Source organism: Adiantum capillus-veneris, chromosome 19 (assembly GCF_014529385.1).
Source record: "Adiantum capillus-veneris isolate H3 chromosome 19, ASM1452938v2, whole genome shotgun sequence".
Taxonomy (NCBI): Eukaryota; Viridiplantae; Streptophyta; class Polypodiopsida; order Polypodiales; family Pteridaceae; genus Adiantum; species Adiantum capillus-veneris.
In genome coordinates, this window is record NC_140949.1 from 8389483 (window position 1) to 8416780 (window position 27298).

Consider the following 27298-nt stretch of genomic DNA (forward strand, 5'->3'; position numbering starts at 1 on the left):
CTTTTTCCCATAGAAGTGAGCCTTGGTCAGTTTGGGCTTGAAGACACAGGGGATCATAGACATAACACATGGAATTGCAATTATGGCTGACAGACCAGACCATGTGACTAAAGAGGTTTCCTCTTCACAGGGTCAACAGACACATGAAGTGGGTGAGTCTTCAAGACCACCACAAACGGATGATGATATATTCAGGACCCAGTTGGCTACTCTTGTGGCTATGGTCACACAAGTAATGCGGAACCTGAGGTTTTTAGCCTTTCTGCAACCTCTTGTTCTGTCTATGCAAGGTGGGTCACTGGATCATATTCAGAAGCCTGTTAAGACTCGAGCACAGGTGATTCATACTGCAGAGTCAATGGAAACACCTGTACACTTGACGGAGAACATGCAGTCTCCACAACCTGTGCCTAAGGTGCAAGAACAGGTGGCTGAGATGCCAGTCTTTCAAGATGTACCAGTTCAGCCAGCCACTTTTCAGCAGCCTATAGCTGGTTCTAATGGGCAGGGAAGCAACCTACAGGCTATGCAACAAGTCTTCCCACCACCTTCAGTACACCCTGGCTATTTTGGAGGTGGATCGGTATTCCAGAGCATGGTTGGTCATGCACTTGGAAATTAGTTTTACACGCCAGGAACAGTGTTTGGGGGTGCTCAAACAATGATGCCTAACCCCATGTATGGTGTCACGGGCATGCTACCAGGGTTTCAAAGCACTCACGGCCAATTTGGGATGCTACATGCAAATTTTGGTATGGCTGGAATTACATATCAGCAGCCAAATATGGCATTTCCAGGTCAACTTAATTGCGGTCAGGGAACACAAATGAACCCTAACAGTGTTCCCATGTTTCGGTCACTTCCATATGACAATTTAACGCCGCTGGAGAGGCCAACTCCGTACAAAGAAGGTGGCAAATGTGTGACTTTCACGACCTTTACAGGGTTTGATGACATGAAGAAGGCTCTCTCATTCCTCCAGCAATTTGACAAGGCCTATGCAGAGGGAAACTTTACAGAGGCTTCAAAGGTCCGCAAGGCAGCCACTTTCTTGACAGGGAATGCGGGACAATGGTGGACAACTTTATTGCTTCAAGGGAAAGCTCCGTCCACATGGATTTACTTCAAGCAGATTTTTGCAGCAGCATGGTTATCTGATGACTTTGAAGCAGATGTCATGACAGAATGGCACCAGCTAAATGCTGCCACTTGCAAGAATCTCGAGGACTACAATCGGAAGTTTTGGAAAGCTCTACTTCCAGTAACTTCCTATAGGTTTGTGCCATTGACAAAACAGATTGGAAAATATTGTTGTGGCCTACCCAAAGGATTGAGAAAATACTGCACGAAGACCAAAGTCACTACTTTGACGCAGCTCATCGAGGTAGCAAACACTGGCAATGGTTTGCTCAAGGGAGAAGATTGTGATTTCAATACTGGCGTCAAGGAAGGATCAGCCAAGAAAAATTCAGCGAAAAGTATGTTCCCAAGGAGGCTCCGAAAGTGACTCAAGAGCTAGCCAATGCAGGGAAAGACAAAGCTACGGCTGAATCAGAAAAGGGACCAGCGAAGAAATGGAAAAGACGTTTTCCTCGCAAGACGGAAGAGCAAAAGAAGGTCCTGAGGTCAGAGAACAAAAATCTTCCTCTGTGAGCAGCCTGGCCACATTGCTTACAATTGTCCTACAAAGAAAAGGCTAGCTGATTGTGAAGACAAGAAGGACAGGAAAGGGAAGAAGCCCATGGTTGGTCTGGTGGCAGATATGGTGGGCGACAAGCCAAATTGAGATGCAAGTGAGCTTTGCAGAGCATGGGGAAAGGTCAGGGATCAAACAATGCTTATTTTCATTGATCCAGGTGCCAAAGCCACTTTCATTTTCCCAGAATTGGCTTCCAAGTTGTGAATCAGACCTGAAGAGATGGGGTATACAACAGAGGCAGGTTTGGCATGTCTTGGCCATACAGAGAAAGTTATCTGAGAAGCATATGCGATGGGCAAATATCTTGTCTATGTTCCATTTTCAGATTGTGCATGTGGAAGGCAAGGGCCAGAGATGACCATGTAGGTCTATGAGAAAGAGTTACTGGCTGTGATTCATGCGCTCTTAAGTTGGAAACACTACCTGCTAGGTGCAGACTTTGTTGTCCAAACGGACCATCAGACCTTGCGATACTTCTTGACACAGGCAAAGTTATCTGAGAAGCATATGCGATGGGCAAATATCTTGTCCATGTTCCACTTTCAGATTGTGCACGTGGAAGGCAAGAAGAACATTGTGGCTGATGCCTTGTCAAGGAAGCCACAAATTTCAGCTGTGTCAATCATGAACTTGATGATATGAGGAAACAGTATGCAAATGATGAAGATTTTGCAAGGGTCTTCGAGCAACTAATGGATGGACAACGTCATGAACACTATCTTCTCAAAGATGGGTTCATGATGATGCATGGCAGATTGTGTGTCACAAAGCCATTGCGACGCAAAGTTATGGAAGAGAGTCATGTCCCACCGTATGCAGGGCATCGTGGTATCGATGCTACAATTAAAGCGGTTGAGACATTCTTCTATTGGCCTACATTGAGAAGGGATGTGGATGCCTTTGTGCGAGAATGCCTAATTTGCCAGAAGGTCAAGTTTGAGATGCAAAAGGCACCAGGGTTATTGCAACCACTACCTATTCCAGATAAACCATGGGAAAGTATTGCTATGGATTTTATCGTTGATCTTCCGAGAACGCAGGCAGGAAACGATGGTATTTGGACCATCATTTGCAGATTCAGCAAGCAGGCTCATTTTATTCCTGTACGGAAGAAGATAAAGCCAGATCAGATGGCACGCTTGTTTATGAGCAATATTTTCAAGTATCATGGCATGCCACAGTCGATTGTTAGCGCCCGTGATCCACGCATGACCAGTTTGTTATGGAGAGGCTTGCTTGAGAATATGGGCACAACGCTCAAATTCTCTTCGTCATTTCATCCTCAAACAAATGGGCAGTCATAAGAGGCAAATTCTACTGTCCTAGATCTGCTGAAGTGCTACGTGTCAGAGCATAAAGGAAAGTGGGAGCAGTATTTGCCATTGGTGGAGTATGCATACAATAATACAGTGCATTCATCAACTGGCAAGGCACCTTTTGAGATAGTTGAAGGTGGCAAGAAAGTTCCTCCCATACTGCATACAAAGGACAAGATATTTGAAGCAAATAAGTATGTTCAGGACATGGATGAAATGTACAAGAAGGTCAAAGTGGCCTTAGAAAATACTCAGGTAAAGCAAAAGAAAGCAGCTGATCGTCACCGTCATAAAGTGGTATTTTCACTTGGTGAGTGGGTGCTTTTACGCTTTGAAAAGGCAAGGTTAAAGAAGATGAATGGCAAGGAAAGACTGTTTCCAAAGCTCAACATGCGTTACTATGGGCCTTTTCAAGTGTGCGACATAATCAGTGAAGTTGCATATAGGCTGAAATTGCCTGACAGTTGGAAGATTCACAATGCGTTTCATGTGAGTCTTCTATGTGGGTGATGTGCCAGAGGATATGCCACCTGAAGATCAGCCAGAAGTCGAGGAGCTTGACGAGATCTTGGTCCTCGAACAGATTTTGGCACATAAAGAAAGAAAAGTGAAAGGCAAGGTTGCTAGGCGTTACTTGGTAAAGTTCAGAAACTATCCACCAATGGATGCTAAGTGGATGGAAGAAGGTGAACTTGCAGATTCACCAATTGTGTTATCACTTTACGTTGAAGCCTTCGATTTGCAACCTACCTTGACTCCTTGAGTTTCAAAGCTACATGGATTGTCAATGTGACAATGGCTTCTGAAACAAATGATGTACCCGGTGTTTAAAGTGAGCTCAAATGAAATACATGTTACATGAATGTTAGAGCTGTACAGATTGTCTGTTTGGCAATTGCTCTTATGGAATGTCCAAAAGTATGGTTAGTGCTATAGAAGTGAGTATTTCTTGTCAGTTTGTCAAGGATACAGTAATTGCTTCTATTAAAGGGTACATGTGTAACTCCATTCGTAAACTGTCGGTTTGGGTATGCTCGAAAGTGTTACTGAGCCCAACGTGTACTATAAGACAGTGGCAAAATGTGTAGCTACCATTTTGTCATTGGAAAGTTAGTGACTCAAAGCAATGGCAGAGTGCGAAGCTACCACTATGTCATGGGGACAGGGTTCACACACAGGCAATACATGTGTTGATGAGGTGTTGAATACACCAGGGTTGACAATGAGCATGTATGTGTCGTACATGTGTCGTTAGGTGTTGAATACATCAATGTTGACTGTGAGCATGTACGACATAGATGCAAACAAGGACGTTTGAGATTTCAAGATTGGGGTATGTCACCAGCGTGTGACTACTATCTATCCTTTTTGTTGATTTCTTTCTTATTATTTATTTACTTTGACTTTTTGGAGACACCCCTTGGGAAATCTAACTGCCCTGCAGTGCATAGCTAGTGTGGAACTGTCCAGAGGGAGTCCCGGCGCGAGGGCAAGAGAGCACTAAGGTTGGACAAAGACTATGGTTAGCCAAAGTGGGTCATTGACTAGCCAAGGTAGAATCATTTGCTACAGAGGCTACATTTAAGTTCTGGGTGTGGCTGCAGTGTACAAAGGGGGTCAGATGACCTAGAAAGATACAATCGCAACATCTCTTAAAATTTAGGGAACTGCTATTTTGGGACCTGAAAATGTCTTCGCGTCATTACGTACAGTTTGACATAGGGATCATTTTGTTACTCTGTGGCCAAGTCAACAACTCTGTGGCCAAGTCAACAGAGGCTGCAGGTGAGATATTTTTAGACCCGAGGGTCTAAAGCGGGAAAATGCACAAATGAGTGACACTTGGCACTCTGAGGCCAGTTTACTACTTCTAGAGAAGGGAAAAACGTGATTTTCAGCTGTGAGCTCATTTTCAAGTTCCTGTCACAGGTTAAGAGCTATGGAATGCTTGCTTTCCCTCCTATGTACAGTGCGGTGCCAGGAGTGATTCCCTGCACGCTACGCACTGCCCTCTCTCTCCCCTATGGCAGTATGTTATGCCCCTCTAGTGGGATTTTCATTTGACCAATGTACAGTTATGTGGGTTCATGCACGATTGCCGAGGCAAGAGCCTCTTGCACAGGTTCTGGATTAGCTAGCGGCTAATCCCCCGCAGGTACAGGTGAATTCGGAGAGGTTTCACGTCAGAAATCTCGTCCGATTCAAAGGGCAAGTAGCCCTACACGTGCGGGAGCTCGAGGACTTGCTACAGATGCGACCGGCACGCGAAACGAAGCCCGAAACAGTAAATTACAGCCTTCTGTGTATTTTTGCAGGTTTAGGGTTTTGCTCCTAAACGGTCCCTAGTACCCCCAGGAGGTTCGGGGACGCAAAGGGACCGCTGTACAGGTGATCTGGCGCATTTTCGGGGCTGAAAACAGAGAATTCAGCGTGCTGCAAATTCTCGCCAGGTTTTGCAAAGTGCCCGTATGCGTCGGGAAAGTCAGTCAATGCGTGGGAATACTGACTGTGAAGGGTCCTAGTACAGTTATGCTACTGAAATCGGGCCGGAACAGTTGAAATTCAGCCAAGTTTGTGCGGGGCAGATTGTAGGGAACCACAGCGTTTATTACCTCTTCTGAACAATAAAGAAATACCGAAAGGGGCGCCTAAGTTAGGGGCCAATCTGGTGTCGGTCTACTTATACAGGAGCAATCTAGCACCCTGTATCCCTTTCCCCTTTGTTGTGTCTTGTAGCTCTTCTGACTCGAGCGAAGAGAACAGAAAAGGCAAAAAGTGAAGCAAAAAGCAAAGCTTCGGAAAGGGCAAGAAAAAGGCAAAGAAGCCTAAATTTCGCCCAGTCTTTGACAGTTCTAGAGAGGACTCATCCTCAGACAGTTCGGACTTCGACGATCACATGTTTTATGTAAAGAAGAAGCATTTTTATAAAGCCAACCAATATGACTTCCTCCAGGATAAAAGCAAGCAAGTAAGAGAATTCAAAGAAGGTGAACAGTCAATTAAGTTTGACTCTTTTTCTGGATTCCGAAATGCTCCGAGGGCTTTGCCCTTCATACAGTAGCTTGACATAGCTTTCTGTGGAGGGCATTACTCAAAGCACTCCAAGATTAGGAGGGCTACATCTTTCTTCAAGGGAAATGCTCGAACATGGTGGTCCATCCTACTACTGAGAAAGGAAGCTCCAGTTAAATGGTTGAAATTCAAAAGGCTTTTTATTTCTTCTTGGCTGATTCGGGAGTACGAATGAGATATACAAGCTGCTTGGAATCATCTTCGGATGACCAAGGGAGATTCTTTGGATGCTTATTGCGAGAGATTTTGGAGCTCTTTTCTACTAACCTCTTCATTTAAGGTGGTCTCGCTTAAAGAACAGATTGAGCGGTTTTGCTGCGGACTTCCTACAGAGATCCGAGATTAGTGTTTGGAACAAAAGTCAAATTCTATTCAAGAATTGATGGGTCATGCAAAACAGGGTTTTGCGATTTATTCAAGCAATTTGATTTACCTCACTGATGAGATCTTGACTCAGAGAACCGAATAGACTTTTAATAATGAAAGTAGAAAGAGAGAGAGTTTCCAAGAAAAGAAAGACAAGGATTCACAACCCCGGCTCACTCTTCGAGAGAGGGTCAACTACATCAAAGAGGGGAAGTGTTTTGGATACGGGGATCATGGGCTCGTCCCTTGGAAGTGTCCTAAAAAGGCACAACAAGAACAAAATGAAGACATGTCGGAGAGTTCGAGAGCAATTGAGGAACGTGGTAGAAAAGACAAGATAAAAGCAGGATTGGTTTTTGATTGCATGGGTATTGACTCAAGCACGATTGATGAAAGTACAAATCTTTGCCGAGCGTGGGGCAAAGTAAAAGATCAAGAAGCCTTGATTTTCTTTGATGGAGGAGCCAAGGCAAACTTCATTTCACCTGAATTGACAGTGTGGCTCGAGATTACACCCGATTGGATGGGACCACTAGCAGAGGCAGATCTAGCGGCACCCAAACGGGACATAGCCAGTACACCTGTTATTGGCAAAGTTCGGTTGCATTGTCAGGGGTATTTGGGGCAGGAAGACTTTTACATAATGCCCTTGGAAGGTTATGATGTTCTCCTTCGAGTCCCTTGGTACCATAAGAACAATGCCGTGGTCGATTATCGGGCAAAGAAAGCGACATTGACAAATGAAAAGGGCCGAAAAATTGTATTTGATATCAACTTTGAAGGGCGAGTCTGTCCATATTGTATCGGCTTCAGTCGTTTTAAAATTAAAGAAATCTTGTCTGTTTTTTTTTCTCAATCTATTTGAAAGAGTTAAATGATGAACAATGGACAAATATGTCTGAACTTGATAAAGAACGCCAAGATTTTCTCTACACTCATGCCGATTGCTTTTCTGAGGGTCCTGCCAGGCGAGTTGCCACCATCTCATTGTGAGGATCATACTATTGATCTGATACCTGGAAGCACACCACCAAACCGGCCACCTTATCGTGTGAGCCGAGCCTAGAATGAAGAGATTATGAACAAAGTGAAAGACCTCTTGGAAAAGGGTCTTATTTAGCCGAGTACTTCACCCTACTGTTGTCCGGTGTTGTTGGCTTTAAAGAAAGACGGATCTTAGAGAATGTGCATTGATTATAGAGCTCTCAATAAAATCACCACAAGAAAAGATTTTCGATTCTGAGGATCGATGATATTCTTGACAAACTACAGGGATCTTCTTGTTTGAGCAGGATTGATTTGAAAAGCGGATATCATCAGATCCGAATCGCGTCGGGAGATGTCTACAAGACAGCTTTTCGGACGAGCTTCGGTTTATTTGAATTTTTGGTGATGCCTTTTGGCCTTACTAATGCTCCAACGACTTTTAACTGAATGATGGATAGGATTTTCAGAGAGTACAGATCTTTTGTTGACGCTTTCTTTGATGACATTATAGTCTTCTCCAAGGATGAGGCAAAACATAGACAACATCTGCCACAGGTCTTTCAGGCATTGGGAGATCACAAGTTAGTAATCAATGCCAAGAAGAGTGAATTTTTCTTAACAGAGATACACTTCCTGGGACACATCGTCTTAGTAGCAAGAGTACAAATGGACCCGGCCAAGATTGAGACTATACTTGACTAGCCCGATTTGAAGAATGTCCATGAAGTTAGAAGCTTCTTGGGCTTATGTTCTTACTACGGGCGGTTCATTAGAAAGTTTGCAGAGGTTGTTTTCCTATTGCATATTTTGACATTGAAAGGAGTCCCTTTCTCGTGGGGACCCACAAAGGTGACTACCTTTCAGACTTTGAAAGAGAAATTGATTACGGGACCAATTTTGACTTTGCCGGGTTTGCAAAAGTCATTCGAAGTATATTGTGATGCTTGTGGTCGTAGTCTGGGTGCGGTCTTAATGCAAGAAGGCCATGTCATTGCCTATGAGAGCCGATTGTTTTCAAAGCCGGAATTGACAGCACAGATTTATAAGGAAGAGCTTTTGGCGGTTATCCATGCTCTTACTCAGTGACGACATTATCTACTCGGAGCCGATTTTACGGTCTTCACTGATCATCAGAGTTTACGCTACTTCTTATCACAGAAGCAACTTTCGGAAAAGCAGATGCGGTGGGCTAACATCTTGTCACAGTTTCACTTCCAGATTGTTCATGTACAGGGACAAAAGAACTTGGTGGCAGATGCTTTATCCCAAAAGACGTTAGTCCTAGCTATTTCCGCGATTCATCATAGAAGCTTCGAGGACATGGTCGATCAATACGCCACAGATCCAGATTTTTGAGAAGTATTCAGTTGAATACAGAATGGGGAGGTAGTAGCGCGATTTTCCTTACGTGATGGCTACTTGATGAAGAAAACGGTGTTGTGCGTTACACAGCCATTGAGGGAAAAGGTTCTAATTGAATGCCACTGTCCACCATTTACGGGTCACCGTGGCATTGATACCACCTTGAAAGGCGTGGAGCGTTACTTCTTATGGCCGACTCAAGAAGGATGTGGACGACGTTGTACGCAGTTGTTGGGTATGCTAGAAGGTCAAGTTTGACATGCATAAAGCACAGGGATTGTTACAGCCTTTACCCATTCCTACCCGCCCCTGGGAAAGTATTGTTATAGATTTCATTTTTAATCTCCCGAAGATACAGAGTGGGCATGATGGTATCTGGACTGTCATTGACAGATTTAGCAAGCAAGCTCATTTCATTCGAGTGAAGAAAACAATCAAGCCGGACCATTTAGCGAGACTGTTCAATGCCCAAATTTGCAGATTACATGAAAAGCCTGAGACAATTGTCTCTGATAGAGATCCCCGATTCTTGATTTGGGAGAACATTGCCACACGATTGCAGTTTACGTCATCTTTCCACCTGCAGACAGATAGGCAATCTGAGATTGCAAATTCAGTCGTACTGGATATATTTGAAGTCTTACATTTCTAATCAAAAGACTCAAATGGGAAAAGTTTTTGCCCTTGGTGGAATTTGCCTACAATAACACGATCCACTCTTCGACGGGAAAGGTGCCATTTGAGATTATTGAAGGTGCTACGAAGGTTCCATCCTTCCTAAGTACGAAAGAAAAGATTTTTGAAGCCAACCAATACACGAGGACTTGGACACTATTTTTGCCAAGGTCTGGGAGGCTTTAGCAAAATCTCAGGAAAGACACAAGAAGGCAGCAGATTGACACCGTCGGGGTTTGAAATTAAAGGAAGACGATGTGGTGCTCTTACGATTTGAGAAGGCACGCCTGAGAAAGAAAAGGGAAAAAAAGCGGCTTTTTCCAAAACTTAGGATGAGATACTATGGACCTTTCTAGATAAAAGAAAAGATAAATGATGTCTCCTTTAGACTGAAGCTGCCCGATACTTGGAGAATTCACAATGCTTTTCATGTTTGTCTCTTGAAGCCTTTTAAAGGCGATGTGCCTGATGATGGGGAACCAGATGAGCAACCTGAAATGGAGGAAAGCGAGGAGATCCTCATTCGAGAACAGATACTGACACATAAAGATAGAAAGATTAAAGGTAAATTGATTAGGCGGTTCTAGTTAATTCAAGAACTATCGTGCATTGGATGCGAAGTGGATGGAGGAGGAGGACCTAGCAGATACTCCTCAGATCGTGGAACTTTACCTTGAAGCATTGGGTTTAGCATAGTCTACTCCAATAGAACCTTGATTTCAGCATGGGTGAATCTAGTGCAACGGACTTGCACAAGAGGGGAGTCACTCCGCTCCTTTGTCAACAAATTACCCCGATTTTTGATATAGAGTCACTGATGTCTCTTTGGGTTTCAGAGATATTGTTGGGCTGACAATATTCTGTTGTATGACTTTATGAATTGGAATTCCCGAATATAAAAATGATATTGATTGATTTGTACTTGACTTGAGTGCAGGATCTGAAAGACGAAATGACTGCAGCATTTTGGTCTCATAAATCTCTATAGGCATGATTGTAATATGGAATAGTTAATCGGGCATCTGTGAGGTCTCGACTAGATCTAGATGCGATTACTAAATACGTTGCCGATTAATCATGGTTTGATATTTGGAATGATTTGAATGTGATTTGTCATGTGATGTCTTGTGATGTCAAGCGATGTCCTTTGATGTCCGGTGATGTGACTGTCGATTGGTACATGTGCTAGATATGTTGTCCCTAGTGTGTGGGTATCAACAGTCAGTGTCGCTAAGAAAGTTTATGGCCTCTGTCTCTTTTGTAGGTGTAATTGAGGACGATTACAATGCTTTCAAGAGGGGGGTATGTCACAAACTGGTGACGTGGCAGGCTTCCAGACACACACCCACCCACACACACACACACACACACACACACACACACACACACACACAAAATGAGCGAGGCAAGCATGCCACATGGCAGCAGTACGGACCTCCGCATTATGCGTCGACATGTTGACGTAGCAATTGTATGGAACTTCTGAAAATTGCGGTGCAAATTTCGTTGAATTGCTGACGTGGAATTGCGTATGGATTTCGTGAAAATACGTTGTTTGATTTTAGCAGCTTTCGGGATAGTTGCTTTTGAGGTTATAAGCTTTTGAGTTTAATGCTTTTGGGGGCTCTGCTCTTGGGCATCCCTTGTACTTATAAATAAGCAGGCAAGGGTTCACTTCTCGGAGCATCTGGACGCAAAGTTTGAGAGTGAGCGGGTAGTACTATGAACATAGATTAATTCAAAAAGAAATACCGAAAGGGACGAGAGTCTATGGGGCCAATACTTTTGGGCATGGAACTACGCCGGGCAATGTCAATTTAGTGAACTGTTTTGAAGTGAATCTCTGCTGTGTCGCGGTAGAATCTTGACTTGGGGTCTCCAAGTTTGTTACAGAGTGCAAGTTTTACATATTGACACCTTTTGGACAAGGGAGGCTGTTTATGTTACCATTGAAGAGCAGACCATGATGGAGGCCAATTACTTTATGGAGATTAGATAGCTTGCAGATTTGTTTGAGAGTCAATTTAGAGAGGCCTTAGGGAAGTCGTTTGATTAGAGAGATGTGCATCTTGTTATCTTCCCTTTGCTTTTGAGGTGGACAGCGAGCAGGTCCTCCTTGCCTCTCTTACAGTTAGGTTGTGTTGTAGATCTGCATCCTTTCTTGAGGTACACCTCCTATGGTTATTTCCGAAGATCTACAACACAAAATTCGTGATCCTATTGAGGTTCTCTCTCAAAGAGGGAATGTTGGCCGCTTGATGGGTTGTTCCTATTGTCGTGTCATCATCGGGGGGTGGCTCTGGTTGGGATGAAGGCAAAGTAGAGGAAGTCATCTTGCTAGGCAGAGATACTTTCATTTCTATTTTTTCATCAAGGAACTTGCCTCTAGGATCATTAACCGCACTCCTCTTGGCTTTGGGGACAAATTAGTCTGTCTGCATCCGTGATACGAGGATTTTTCAATTGGTTGCTTTTGAGGACAGATGTTACGTTTCGAAAGATCCCGTAAAAATAGTTTTTCTAGAGTTGCCAGCATAGTTTTGGTTGTCGGAGAGTGCACTCAGTGGAGACCCAGACATACTTAGTGGAGACCCAGACATCTGTGCCATCTATGAAGGTGGCTACTATCTCTTTCACAGTCTTTCCAGAGACCATCACTTTGAATGGAAAAGAGTGCCTCACTCGTTGAGGATTGTGGTTACTGGCAAACCGAACTAGTCTCTTAGATGTATAGTCACATGGGGACGGAGACAGGCCTCAAGGACGTAACGGGTCTTGAGGCCACGGGGACGTGGCAAAACACTTGATAGGGCTAGGGGATGCTCGTTAAAAAAGTGGATATTAGACAACACTACGTGCATAAGATTGCAAGAAAAAGTGGGTTTTGTAGTCATAATAGCAAAATATCACATGTGGTAAGGACGTGTGCGCGCGCACTATGCATGTTGATGCGTTGAAATTGTGATCAATCATCATACTCAAAGCAAAAAAGTAATGATGTACACATAAAGATTGGATAAGTAGAGTCTAGTGGGCAACATTGGCATATATAGGACCTTGTCCCCTCTCAAAATTCAAACTTGCCACCCTCGCCTGCTTGTGTCACTGGGGACCCGCGTCCAAGCTGTTTCCTCTTTGCGTCTCGTGTGAGGGACCCCTCTGTCGTCCCGTGCCCCCAACCTGTCCCGCATTTCCCGTTCTGTCCCCGCCCAAAAGCCTCTGGTCCCCTGTGACTCTGTTTAGATGTCATGAGATGGGGCACTTGGTGAGGGATTGTTTAAGAGGGTGACAACAAAGAGGGACTGATCATAGGAGGAGACAACCCTCACAACCTCAACAGAGTTCTGTACAACAGCAGAGCTCCGCGCAGAGTCAACAATAGCTAAGTGCTGAGCAATAACACAATGTAGAGCAGAGATAGAGATAGAGACAGAGACAGAGACATGCAGATAGACAGGGACAAGCACAACCTATCCTTGTTTACAAAAGTGTAGTGAGATAGAGGTTGGTAGAGGTAGACCAACCCGCAGACAAACCTCCAGAGGAGAGAGCACTGGACTAGGATCGAGCGGAGGTACCAGAGCAGTTGGACAGAGGGATAGAGGAGGACCAACAATCGATGGCAACTCAAGAACAACTTGCGCTGCTCTAGGATATAGACTGGGTCATCAGCAGGCTTTGGATCTCTTGGAGATGTAGTCTCAGGTTTCTTTCACAATAGGCTTTGTTCAAGGGGAGCAAGAGAGTGTGTCTGCGCAGTTTACAGAGGTTTTGACTATTTAGGAGGCTTTGCATCTCCAAGAGATGCCCTACTCTCTGAGATCTTGCCACCTCAGTTCTTTATGGTTGGTCCATGGAGATCTCCAGATGTTTCTTTGAGGAGTGGGCCATTATGTGTCATTCTTTTCGTGCAGTTATCAGGAACATGTCACATTTTCCTCGGCCTAGATAGAGCCCCCATGATCAGATTTAGAGAGAGAGAGAGAGAGAGAGAGAGAGAGAGAGAGAGAGAGAGAGAGAGAGAGAGAGAGAGAGAGAGAGAGAGAGAGAGAGAGAGAGAGAGAGAGAGAGAGAGAGAGAGAGAGAGAGAGGACGAAGAAGAAGAAGAAGATTGTTTTAATGTCGTAGGAAACTATCCCAAGAGACCTTGAAGGTCTAACCGACGAGGAGAGTTGAACTCAAGACCTGTTATTCAAGAGGGAAATGGCATAACCAATCTACCACACTTGGGTGATAGAAAGGTTATACCATTTTCCTCTTATTATTAGCGCGCGCGCGCGCGCGCACACACACACACACACACACACACACACACACACACACACACACACACAACCACACACACCCGAGAAGAAGATTGTTTTTACGTCGTAGGAAACCATCCCAAGAGACTTTAAAGGTCTATCCGATGAGGAGAGTTGAACTCAAGACCTGTTATTCAAGAGGAAAATGGCATAACCAATCTACCACACTTGGGTGATAGAAAGGTTATACCAATTTCCTCGTTTTATTAGCGCACACACACACCCACACACATACCCGAGAAGAAGATTGGTTTAATGTCGCAGGAAACTATCCCAAGAGACCTTAAAGGTCTATCCAATGAGGAGAGTTGAACTCAAGACCTGTTATTCAAGAGGGAAATGGCATAACCAATCTACCACACTTGGGTGATAGAAAGGTTATACCATTTTCCTCTTTTTATTAGCGTGCGTGCGCGTGCGCACACACCCACCCACACACACACACACACACACACACACACACACACACACACACACGAAAAGAATGTTGTTTTAATGTCGTAGGAAACTATCCCAAGAGACCTTAAAGGTCTATCCAACGAGGAGAGTTGAACTCAAAACCTCTTATTCAAGAGGGAAATGTCATAACCAATCTATCACACTTGGGTGGTAGAAAGGTTATACCATTTTCCTCTTTTTATTAGGACACACACACACACAGACACACCCACACACACACTTGAGAAGAAGATTGTTTTAACGTCGTAGGAAACTATCCCAAGAGACTATAAAGGTCTATTCGACGAGGAGAGCTGAACTCAAGACCTGTTATTCAAGAGGGAAATGGCATAACCTTTCTATCACCCAAGTGTCTGGCACTAGTTATCCAAAGTGTCTTCTTTCTTCATTTTCAGATGATGCCAAGCGGTGATGACATGTTCTTCATATTCTGCCGTTAACCATGTTGAAGTGGGAATTCCCTTGAATTTTGTCTACTTCTTAGGTGCTTCTTTGTGCAACAACAAAGTAGACTACCATGTCTGTGCGCTTTCTTTTAAGTAAGATGTCGCCCTTCGTACCTTGGAGCGTTCCGAGAAACCTCCCTAAAAGGCGATGTCAAAATGTTGTATGAATCCAAGGGCTCGGTGTTGGTCTTGATAGCTTTAAAATGTGTCAAACTTTATAGCTCGACCCCATCCTTTAACTCCTTGGTGGTCTTCTTGTTCTTGTTCTGATCGTTTGAACTGTAAGAAGAGGACGAGATCTTTCCCTTTGAACTGCTAGATTGCTTTTTGTGCTTTCTAGACTCTTAGATCTACTTTTCTTCCTTTTCCTCAGCTTCTTCCGTTATTCCTCATCCTAACTGAAACTAGAGGACGATGAATTGTCTTTGAAGATAGAGATAATTTTGGGTCGTCTGCCAATCGAATATGCTTCTTGGATCTTCTAGCCGCCTCAAAAATTAATTTTGGGCCCCAAATAACCGGGAAAATTTGTTGAGTTGCTCTTTTTCCAACAGTACTTACGGCTTTTTATGAATTGATTTGTCTTCTTTTCAAGGGCTTCATTAAACTCTTTTTGCGAGTACAATTTTTGCTTGTCTGAACTCGGCTCTGCTTTTTGCTTCATTATCGACTTGAGAGGAGAATAAACGACCTCTTGCCATTTGGAATGAACCTCGCAAAGCGGGTAATTCTTTAGGTGATTCAGATATTTCGAGTCCTTGGAGTACTTGATCAATATTTTCATGCACGTATCAACGTGCAGTTGAGGTTTGCACTGTGATTTGTCAAGATTTCCCATTGAAAATTAGTCAAAATCTCCAGACGACTCGGAAGAAGCTTACTCCTGTTGGTATTTCCGCTGATTTTCTCTGTTCCCCCGATGGGATTTAGCTTTTCTGTATCCTTGTAGAGTAATAGTCGTCTGAGTTTTGTCTGAGTTTTGTGTGTGTCGGATTCTCTGCTAGAATTCAGATGCGCTTTTGAAAGGATCAGATCGTACGTAGAAGAGGAATCGTTTTGCCCTCTGATACCACTATTACAGGCTTGGACACTCCAAGCGAGAAATCAATAGCAACACACTAATATAAACTCCAATAATTGAATTGAACATGGAGAGAGAGAGAGAGAGAGAGAGAGAGAGAGAGAGAGAGAGAGAGAGAGAGAGAGAGAGAGAGAGAGAGAGAGAGAGAGGACACGCAACAACGGAGTTTTGTCTCCAGTTGCATTAAGACTGGCGTCCCTTTCGGTATTTCTTTATTATTGCGTCTCAAAGGTACATACTACAACTCCCCTAGTGTCCAACATTGTTGGAGACTCCACGTCTGGATGTAACAAACTTGGGCACCCCAAGTCTAGATTCTGTCACGACACGAGAGAGATCCACTTAAAATTCTTCACATTTAAAATCACAGTTCAATTTGGTCTACACGGCCTGACGTGGTTATGTGCCCAAAGAGATTGGCCCCAAAGACTAGTGCCCCTTTCGGTATTTCTTTTATATTAACCTTTGAGCAAGGTACAACTCCGGCAGGGTCTGCCGCTCTCAGACTCTTCGTCCAGATGCTATGAGAAGTGAGGCCCTTAGGGCTCTTTTATTCTTACAAGGGATGCCAAAAGCAAAGCCTTAAAATCAATTAAACTTAAAAGCAAAAGTGCCAAAAGCAACTGTTTCCAAAAATCTCGAGTAAAAGCAGTCAGCGTAATTTACGAAATTGCCGTACAGTTGCCAGTGCAAAAAGCAGGTCTGTCCGTACAGCCTGCCACGTGAGCGTGTCAACGGAAAGTCGGGTGTTCTGTACTGTTGCCATGTCAGCGTATCAGCGCAGAATCGGAAAAACCGTACTACTGCTACGTGTGCGTCCTAGCAGAACTGCCACGTCATCAATTTGTAACATACCCCCCTCTTGAAAGAAATGTAATCGCCCTCGATTACGCCTGCAAAACAGACAGAGGCCATAAACTATCTTAGTAGAGACTGACTGTTAGTACCGACGCACTAGACACGACACAAGCACATGTACAAAGACGACAATCACATCTAGCACATGTACAAAGACACAAGCTGTTAGTACTGACACACTAGACACGACACATCTAGCACATGTATAAAGACGACAGTCACATCTTTGCACATGACATCACAGGACATCACATGACAATCAATTATAGAAACATTAATTTCAAATCTCAGACCATGACTGCCAACAACGTATTTAAAAACCACATCTAGATCCATTCGGGACCTCGCTGATGTCGAAAAACTAATCCCATATTGTGATCATGTCTATAAAGATTTTCGACTCAAGCACTGTCGTGTGCAAGTAGTCATTCACCTCAAGCAACGTCATGTGTGAGAATCTGTTGCCTCAAACACTGTCGTGTGCGAGAATCATTCGCCTCGAGCACTATCGTGTGCGACAATCATTTCTGGAGATCCCAATCCATCACTGAGTTCATACTGAACAGAGTGGTCCAGTCATTCATTCATTGAATCAGTTGTGATTCATGATTTGTTATCAGGTTCATTCGAGAGTTGTCAGTGCTCCATGTCATTCTTAATTCTGCTCTTTTTTTTCCCCAGACTTAACAAATTCTTTCATAAAACATTAGTGTTATTCAGAATTTAAAATCACCTTCCAAAAAGTCTTGTTTCATAAATTCATAAAGCAAAATAATGCTTATTCAAAAATTTGTTTTGGAAGGAGTATCTCCTCGTTCTGTTGTCCTTTCAATTTGCCAGTCATCCTGATTCTTGTGCCCTTCTGGGGCACCTTGTAGCGATATGTCCTTGTTCTTCACATTCAAAACACTTTCTTGCTTTGAAATATTCATCTCTTTGGTCTTCTGTGAGTGAAGGTCGTCTATCTCTTCGTCGATTCTTTCTACTATGACTTGTTGAAGGTTCATCTGATGGGTAAGTCAAGCTACCCGAATTTATAGCAAATCCCCGCTTCGTGTGTCTCATGAACTGTTGTATAGGCTCGGACTTCCTTTCGAGACAGTAGTGTCAAATTTCTTTGGGAAGTCCACAACGAAATCATTCAATTTGCTTCTTAAAACTGATCTTCTTAAAGGATGAAACATGTAGTAAAATTTCCCTGAATCTTTCACAGTAAGAATCCAAAGATTCTGTCTTGACAATCCGAACATGGTTCGAGTCAGTAATCACGTCTCGTTCGTACTCTTGTGTGGGCCATGAATAAATAAAGAGTTTCTTAAATTTCAACTACTTCAATCCGAACATGGTTCCATTCAGTAATCACATCTCGTTCGTACTGTTGTGTGGGCCATGAAGAAATAAAGAGTTTCTTAAATTTCAACCACTTCGTCGGCGCTTGTTTCCTTAACAACAGAGTGGACCACCATGTTCGTGCATTGCCTTTGAGAAAGGATGCCGCCCGTCTGATCTTGGAGTGCTCTGTATAGCGGCCTCTAGAAAATGCTATGTCAAACTGTTGGACAAAGGCTAAAGCCTTGGGAGCATCTGGAAACCTTGAAAACTGCTCAAACTTTATTGCTTGTCCTCCCTCTTTGAATTCTTTGGGCTTTTTGCTCTTGTCGTCGAGGAAATCATATTGATTGGCTCTGTAAAAGTGATTTCTTTGTGCATAAAACATATTATCGTTCCGTCGTTTCTTGCCCTTCCCGACCTCTTCACTCGAGTCAGAAGAAGATGAGGTGTCCGAGCTATCAGAAGATGAGGATGAACATGGGCAAAAAATTCGAAGCGTACATGCTTCTTCTGCATTCTGGCGTTTTCAAAAGTGGATTTTGAACCCAAGTAACCGGAGAAATTAGTTCCCTTGTTACGTCGCTTTTTCGACGGCTTCTTTGTGTCCAGAAGATGTGTTGCTAAATTGGCTTTATCTGACAGAAAAATAATTCTAAATGAATTATTGGATTTATAAGTGAGAGGGATTTCTCGCTTGGTTACACCAAGGAAAAATAATTCTAAATGAATTATTGGAATTTTAAGTGAGAGGGTTTTTCTCACTTGAGACATCCGAGTACAGAGTATTCCTAGTACGTCGTTCAAAGTAATGAATGGAGCACTGAGAACGGGAATATCTGTAAGGCCACCAAGAACGGGTACTTCTGATGCGTCACAATGGATGGGTGACAGGGAGCATCGGGAAGAAGTAGCCGACCATCCGGGAACGGACATCTCTGATGCGTCATAGGATGGGTGACATAGAGCATCGCGAAGGAGATTGTACCGTAAGTTTTGTAGGAAAGGACTAGGTGATGGGTATTCCTAATGCGTCACAAGGTGGGTGACGGGTGCATCGGAAAGGGGATATCCATAGTTAAGAGGAAATTCCGAACTGTGTTAGAATTGTGCACAAGGAAAAGCAAGCACTTGGATGAAGATCGGTTCAGAGGAAACTTTGAAGAAAAACAAATGCTTTCTGAGAAAGCGGGATTGATTTTCAGAAAAGCAGATGCTTTTCTGTGAGGAAGTTTATGTCTGCATTGCAATTGTGCATGTGATTGCATCCAGGGACGCCTGGGAAGGTCTGTGAAAGCATTGTTTTTAACTTATAAGGTTTTATTGAGTTTTTGGGCAGATTCAGACTATTTTTAAAATACGCCGGCCGCCCATTTAATAAGTAGGCAGCCATTTGATAAATAAGGCAACCAATCAGCCAGCGTTTTCTCTCTCTCTTTTTTTGCCAGAACAACGAAAAAAAATGAAAAAAAAAAAAACGGCCGCGATCTCCACACCAGCAACTATTCTTTCCCGTGGCTAGGAGCTATAAAAGCATCGCATGCCCTTACTCAGAGGGAGGATCAGTTTTGGCAAGAAGGAGATGGTGCTGCAGAGTTCACCCGCAAAGAAGACGTTTGCTGGTGGTGCCCATGACTGTCCCAAGTCTACCTGATGTCGCCAAGACCCAGTGCGCGAGCTCCCTCGTGAAGAAGTGTCTACGGAGCGTGTTTCCATCGCGACAAGCTGTTGTTTTTCTCTGTTTTCAGCCCATAAATGTGGTAGACGGGGCCGATTTACGAGAAGGAACCGGAGAACACACCTCTTTTGTGTGTAGTATTGGAAGAGAGGACTTTCTATGTAAAGATCTCTTCCGGGGAATTGCTTTTTCGAGAACCGAGTTGCGTTACGAGCGTCGAGACTTTGAAGGTACGATTTTCATGTTATGATCTCTAAGTATTTGATTGCAGGTGTACTTCCTCTTCGTGAGGGAGTAGGAGCAGAGGAAGGCATGAGCCTCTGCAGGAGAAAAGCGCTTTGAGGAACTAGAGCCAAATCAGCCCAAGGGTTTCATACCCAAGTTTGGGAAGCAGATCCACATATCGAGGAGAGGTAGACTCGAGATGTGATCCGGAAGTTGAAATTCCCAAGGGAAGGACTTCGTGTCCAGGAAAGCGGAGTTAATGTGCAAGAAGAGGACTCTGGAAACAGATTTAGAAAAGAGTTGCAGGGATGTCATGCCCTGAGTCTGGAAGGTGAGATCCAGAGGCGAGAACCTTGATTCTCGAGGATTTGGAATAAGGAACGGAAGTTCCTTGGAATAGGGTTTTGCCCTAGGAATAGGAAGTCGAGGCTTTTGGGGACCATCAAGTCTTATTCTAGAACGAACGTGGTAATACGTTCGGTTCAAGTGCTTGTATAGACTTCTCCTCAGTAATAAAGATACTATTACGGGGGGGGACCAACCCATCTTCTGGTCCGAGTAGTGTGTCGATCTTCTCACTCTCTATCTCTCTTTCTATCTATTTCTCTCTATATCCTTTGGCTTCAGTATTAAGTGATAAATTCTATTTATCCGAGTATATTTTATATTGTTATGTGCTCCCGTTTGTGACAAGATGATTGATTTGGGCTTGGACCGCATCATGGAGTTCTTCTTTAGTAAACATTCACGGAGTAGGAGGCTTCTTGATTGCCGGTTTGATTGGTAGCTCGGTGGCTTTCTACCCCTGAGTGTGCACTTCAGTTGTGCACTTCAGCGATGTATTGTTGAGACAATTTTTGCAAACGGAGGGTCCTTCGCAAATCGAATCATTTGCTTTGTGCACTCGTCAACCTGCTGTCGACGTTGCATCTCTTGAAGTTCATACTGAGTAGGCCGAGGTGGCCTGTACTCTTCCTCTTTTAAATCATGAAAATCTTTTGCATTGTCTCCTCCCCCTGGCTTTCTAAGGCAAGAAGCATCCTTTGAAGCCATTCTTGAGGGAAGTTTCTAGAAAGATCAACAACAAAGGACTACGACTAATTTTGGCGACTTCTTCTGCATCTGCTGATGCGGGACCCGTTTGTGACCGTTTGCTGTCGTTCCGGCCGTTCCACCCCGTTCTCCCCTTACGGTTCCGATATCACCCCGTTAGTCGGAATGAGGGAACACGTTCCTTGGTAACTGTCGCAAGAGCATTAGAAAGACGAAATGGCATCATTAGAAACCCATGTAGACCAAATGTCGTTGTAAAACGCAGCCTTGTGCACATCTTCTTGCTTGATACGAATTTGATGGTATCCACTCTTAAGGTCTATCCTGCTGAAAATTGCCGCACCCTCTAAACGGTCAAGAATATCATCAATCCTTGGAATAGGAACGTGTTCTTGATGGTATTTTTATGCAACTCAATGTAATCACAAGCGCCAAGAACCATCCTTCTTTTGCACTAGAAGCATTGGGGAGCAAAAGGGTGAAGAACTAGGTTGAATCAGCCCTTTTTCTAACAGCTCGTCTACTTGGCTTTTCTACTTGGCTCACTTCTTGAGCAAAAGGTGATTACTTCCCGGCAACGGAACTATGACAACGACCAGTAGAGTCACTAAAGGGCGGTAGACTTTGGCTTTCACTCACTAAAGGGCGGTAGACTTTGGCTTTCACTGTATCTTTACTTTAATAAACTGTACGACTCAAAGGAACTTCACGAATAAACGTGTGATTGGAATTCAACACTTCAAACAAACCACGAGATGGCAGCTGTAGTGCTCCCAAGTGAACAGTGACACTGCGTTGGCGCCCCTTTCGGTATTTCTTTATTCCAATTAAACTTTGGAGAAATCCTGTATAAATTTCTACAAGCTGTCCCACCTTGATTGGGCTGAAAATGACCTACTCTAGCCCAATTTCGGCAGCATAACTATAGTAGGAGGCTTCACAGTTAAAATCCCCATACCCTAGGTGACTTCGCGCACCCATTAGAGCAATTTGACAAACCTGGCAAGTAAACACAATACTCTGAAATCTCTGTTTTCTGCCTGTAAAATGCAGCGGATCACTTGTTTCGTAGTTCCCTGGTTTCCTCGAAGCTCCTTGGAGTATTAGAATTCCCTGTTTCGGGCTTTGTTTGGCGTGCCGATCGCATCTATAGCAAACCCTTGAGCTCGTGCATGTGTAGGGCTACTTGCCCTTTGATTTGGACGAGATTTCTCGTGAGAAATCTCTCCGAATCAACTTGTAACTGTGGGGGATTAGCAACTAGCTAATCCGGTCCCTTTACAAGAGGCTCTTGCCTTGGCAATCGCGCATGAATCCACAAAACTGTACATACAGATGAGTAGCTCTTGAGCTGTGCATCATGATTTTGTATTCAATATGAGAGAGAGGTGCACGAGAGAGGAATCCTTGTGCTACATAGAACAAGGAAGAAGGCAAGCTTTCCATAAAAGCTGTAAACCTGCACCCACTACTTACACACGAATTGTAGGCACTTAATGAAGAAGAAGAAAACCTCTTCTCTCAATTTTGGGCACCCCCAACTGAGGTGTTCTGGCTGATTGCTCTGCAGCCGCCAAGTGTCCCTTTTGAGTTAATTTCCTAGTGCCCACCAACTTATAAAGTGTCTTGTGGGGCCTAAATGACTCTAAACTGAGCCTAGCCAACCTTTTACTACTCGGATTCCAGTGCCGATCGGTCCAACCAACTTGTGGCGACCTGGCCTGCACTGCCCCGGGTGAAAGTCTATGCCATCGGCCGTTCCACACTGGCCATACAATGTTCGGCCATTTGTGACTTCAAAAAGAGGGTCCAAAAAATTAAATAGAATCAAGAGAAAGTAACCAATAACTAAGGTTAGTGGTTGTTACAGCCTCGTGTAATCCCTCTTTTTGTTTACGCTCTATATGACAAGTGAGACAATGAATGCATGTGATGTGTGCAAGATTGAGAGCAAGAGAGAAAGAAATGGACCAAGAATACCCTCTTTTTCTAGAGCTCGATGGGGTTGTTGGGGATGCTGTTACCTCCTCCATGCAACTCTTACAGAGATGTTCCTCTTGCGATGGTCATGACTGAATACAAGGAGAGCTTCCCCCCTCTTTCATTACAGAAAAGTGTAATGTTAGAAGGCTTAAGAGACTCTTTTGAACACCAAGAAATTTTTTGGTCAGGTATTATACATTTGACGGACATATTGCGGATCACACCTCTATAGTGATCACCTTTTTATATTTATCTCGAGGGTGTGTCCTTGAGTTGTTTATTTTAATCTAAAGATTTTTGAGAGAGAAAGAGAGAGAGTAAAGATTTTGTGGAAATTTGCAGCTTGTTGTCCTCCCTCCCAATGAGCATAATTATCCAGAGTTGAAGAAGAGCATCGTGGACAGCATTCCATTAGAACATGTATCTAAGCTCTTTCCCATCCTGACTTAAGGCATTTATAAAGAGCTAGAAAGCAAGGCTGCACCGTGGTGTCTGCTGGAAGCATCACTTGGAGAAATGCTATTCTTGTCATTGGGTTGCTTTCCGCTCCTAATTATAGGCTCTGGTGGGTGTTATTGCCCAGCCTCATTTCAAAACAATTGTGAAGGCAGTTGGTTTAAAAAGCTGAAACGGTTATGTTTTGGATTTGTAGGATTTCTTAAGTAACGTGGCAAGGTGTATGAGGATATAGGGGTATGAGTGCGTGATCTGCTTTGGTTTTGCAATGCCACGCCTAAGTGCAAGGGAAGGTTTTAGGCAGTATGGCTCATATTTTCATGCATTTGAGAAACATTTACACACCTTAAAATTATATACTTTTTTTTTTTGGACCATCATCACACTTGAAGCAGCTGTGTCTGCTTTGTTTACCAAAAAAAAAATCAATTGTTCACATTGAAAGGTAGCTCTAATCAGAGTAGGAAATAATAAAGTTTCAAGTGTGCTTTTTTAACCCTCTTCTCCTGGGAGGCTTGTTTTAGAAAGCCAAAAATAGAGCAAGTGGGCAGGAAGCAGGAATTGTCTTGTGGAAGAAGCAATTTCTATTTCACTTTCGGAGGGGGTTCTCTCTCTCTCTCTCTCTCTCTCTCTCTCTCTCTCTCTCTCTCTCTCTCTCTCGCATGTGCACGAGTGCGTGTGTTCACACTAGGTTTTTCCACACACACACATGAGCTCACACACACATTCTCAATTTCGGTAAATTCAAATCATAGACTACCTGCTGTGTGCATGTAGCTTCTATGTCTTTTAGTACATCTCCATTGCCAGCTGTTGTAAAGCTGCCCAGCTTCTCTAATCCGCATATCTCTTGTCCACGATTGCTTAGCCGCATTTTGATCACCGCAACCCTTCTGTGTTTAGGATGCAGCAGCGCCAAGCCTAGCTGCTATTCACCATTTATCAGGCTTCTAGCATTAGTACTGTCATGGCTGCTTTCACTCTTGCTGTACCCTAACCACGACACTAAGTGACACGGGGGGTTGGGGGTGTAAGGAGATCAACGGTTGGGAAGTCCAAGGCAGGATCCCGAGGCAAAAAGGTACCCCTGACAACAAGCAAAAAATCGTGCCGCCCGTCGCCTGGTTTTTGAATCCAGTACCTCGCAGCTGGAGTGTTGTGATGCATGGGCTAGCCATTTCACCTGCGTACGCATGTCGTACCCATGTGCAACTTGACATCTCTTTATTATTAATTTATAGGCGATGCTCGGGTTTTGTTTTTGAAGTGTGCATCGACGGCTTCGATCTCCTCGAATTCGTGCACGAACTCTCCTGCCCTCGATCCCCCCCTCCCCTCCTCTCTTTAATGCTATGTGTTACTTAGTCACGACGGTCCCCTAATCTTTGACCGCCAGGTGTGCTTCCATCAGCTCATGATGTTGAGCTAAGTCACAATGTGGGAATTATTGTGTGACTTGAAACTAGTGAAGTTTTAACCTAATTATGGGACTCCTCACATTCATCCGTCCAGGTAAAGTTAGAATATGAAGCTTACATTCATCGGCTATATAAAGTTGGTATGAAACCTTAAAATGCTTCAACTAACACATCATATATATTGATGAATTTAATGTAATATCCGCAATATCCCATGAAAGCTTGGACTACTTGATTGGCCTTGGCAACTGTTGACGATATGCATCCTAGAATCTTACCTTGTTGAACCATAAACACACTTTTTTGGGCTTAAGCAGATCTTAAGCGAGTAACATATATAAAAGACCTTTTTTTACTGGTCTATATATTTCTCTTGCAAGGAGGGGTAACCACACGTCAGCCACATAAACTTCTAAGAATATGTATAGATACTCTTTAATTGCATGGCTTGTGAGGCTTTGAAAGGCTGCAAGAGCATTTGTTAGCCCAAAGCTATCACCAAGAAGATCAAATTTGATGTAGCAACCATAACCAAGGTAGAAAGTTGCAATTGGTAAACTTTAGCAAAATAGACCCATAGTGACATGCATGTGAGTAATTTCATATATGAATTTGAAGATGCAAATGAGAATGAGTACCACCCATATTATAAGCACTAGTTTTTGACATTCAAGTTCCATTGTGGATGTACAAATTATAGGAAAACATTGTATCCAAGATCACACCCCAATACTTTTCAGAAGGTATTAAAAGGTGCATATTTGAGGAGTTTTGATATTGCAAGAAATCAAAGCAAGGATCCCCCTAATTCATCACGCCCCAATACTTTTGGCGAATCAGAAGGTATAAAAAGGTGCATATTTGAAGAGTTTTGATAGTTCATCATTGACATATCCATGGACAACATAAATTGACTTTTGATGTCACCACACAAGAGTTTTTCTAGAGGGCACAATTGATCTATTAAGGGTCTTAGCGATGCACGTAGAGCAATCAAAGGTCGACAAGTAAGAATATTTCCTTAAACTCACAAGTTATTTCCTCTTCGGATGACCAAGTTGTTGGGACAATTGCTTGAATCAACAGCGAAGAAATTGGAATTGATAGATCTTTTGTTGAATGCAAGGCGATAATTGCCACTAGAACCAATGCAAGTGAATCAAGTGGAAAAGAATGCCTACAACCACAACTCTAACAAAAGCTAAAGATCAAGGACCCAGAAGCTATAAGAGCTAACATGAAAAATGAGTTAAGTGCTCTTCCAAGTATTATAATTGGAATAATTGGTGAAAAGTAACTTTTTGGTAAAGTTGAAATGGAGCTATAGAAAAATCTCATGTTACATGAATTTGACTAATATCTAGCAAGCCAAAAGTTGCACAAATTTTGAAATTTCATTTTCATGTGTGACAAGATGCAGGGAACTGATCTACACTTTCATTAGCATTAATTCACATCCTTTGGAAGGTGAGTTTCATGTAAATCACATTTTTAGACATGCAAGAAGATTTGGTTTTGCGTAAGTCTTGAATTAAAATCCGTATAACTTCAAAGCTCACTAGTTGAAAAAGATAAGAAGATAGACTCACATCCGACAATGGTTCAAGACCAATCAACTAATGGTAAAGCTCAAGTGAAGGATGAATTCTCAGATGTGGACTAACCAAGAATGTTCCTCTACAATTCAATACATTCAAATGAACCCCAAGGGAAGTCACAAAGTATAGTAAAAGATCGATTATAAAGGCAAAAGTTTCTTAAAGTGAAGTAGATAAAAAAGCAGTCACAACGTGAGCTCCTTGAGAGTTATAATCCAAAGCTTTACAAGGGTCATGAAGTGAAAGGTAAATTTAAGGAATACATGATGAGCCACTAAGTTCAAACTGATCAAGATTAGTGCATAAAATTGTTAGATTTAGAATTTATGTTCAATATGATATCCCTTGGAGCTTATCTTTTCTTGGAAAGACGTAGTGTAGGACCGACACTTGTGAAGATAGCTCATGTAACAACACACTTTTTGAGTGCCTAGGAGTAAGAAAAAATTTATGGATGGCTCCAAGGAATTTGCAAGAAGAGTTAGTGTTAGCGAAGAACTACGGCTAGGACCTAAAGTCAACAAATTATCAATTCTGAAGATTGAATTCAATTATGTTTCTTAGAGAGCTCTACATTGCTCGAACCTAAAAAGGCTGTTTCAAATGATAAGTGCTCTAGTCAAGGAATATTTGGAAACCACCTCTCTCAAGGAGGAAATGTTGGATCCTATAATCAAGCAAGACTAAAGCAAGCAAACATCCTCTACAATACCACCAACAAGGATTTTTTTTAGAGTGTACAATTGGAGCTAGCATTAGATGTATAGTTCTTTTGTATTGTAAGACAAATCATAATAGCACGCCACACTAGTTTGGAGCATTCTTGGGAAGCCTTTGCTTCAAATCCAACAAATGGAGGTTTTACTAAGCATCCAAAAGTAGTCCAAGAAGGTGGAATTCAAAGTGATGGCTCCTACGGAAATTATTTCTAAA

General features: G+C 43.1%; 1 protein-coding gene across 1 annotated transcript in view; it reads left to right on the forward strand.

Moving 5' to 3' along the window:
* Positions 1-23540, forward strand: part of EIF3K (eukaryotic translation initiation factor 3K) — a 75328-nt gene extending 51788 nt beyond the window's left edge. The window contains exon 8 of the mRNA XM_086490205.1: positions 23236-23540. Within this exon, the coding sequence (XP_086346331.1) occupies positions 23236-23343 (108 nt within the window). The 3' untranslated portion in view covers positions 23344-23540. The remainder of the gene's footprint in view (positions 1-23235) is intronic.
* Positions 23541-27298: the final 3758 nt, after the last annotated feature.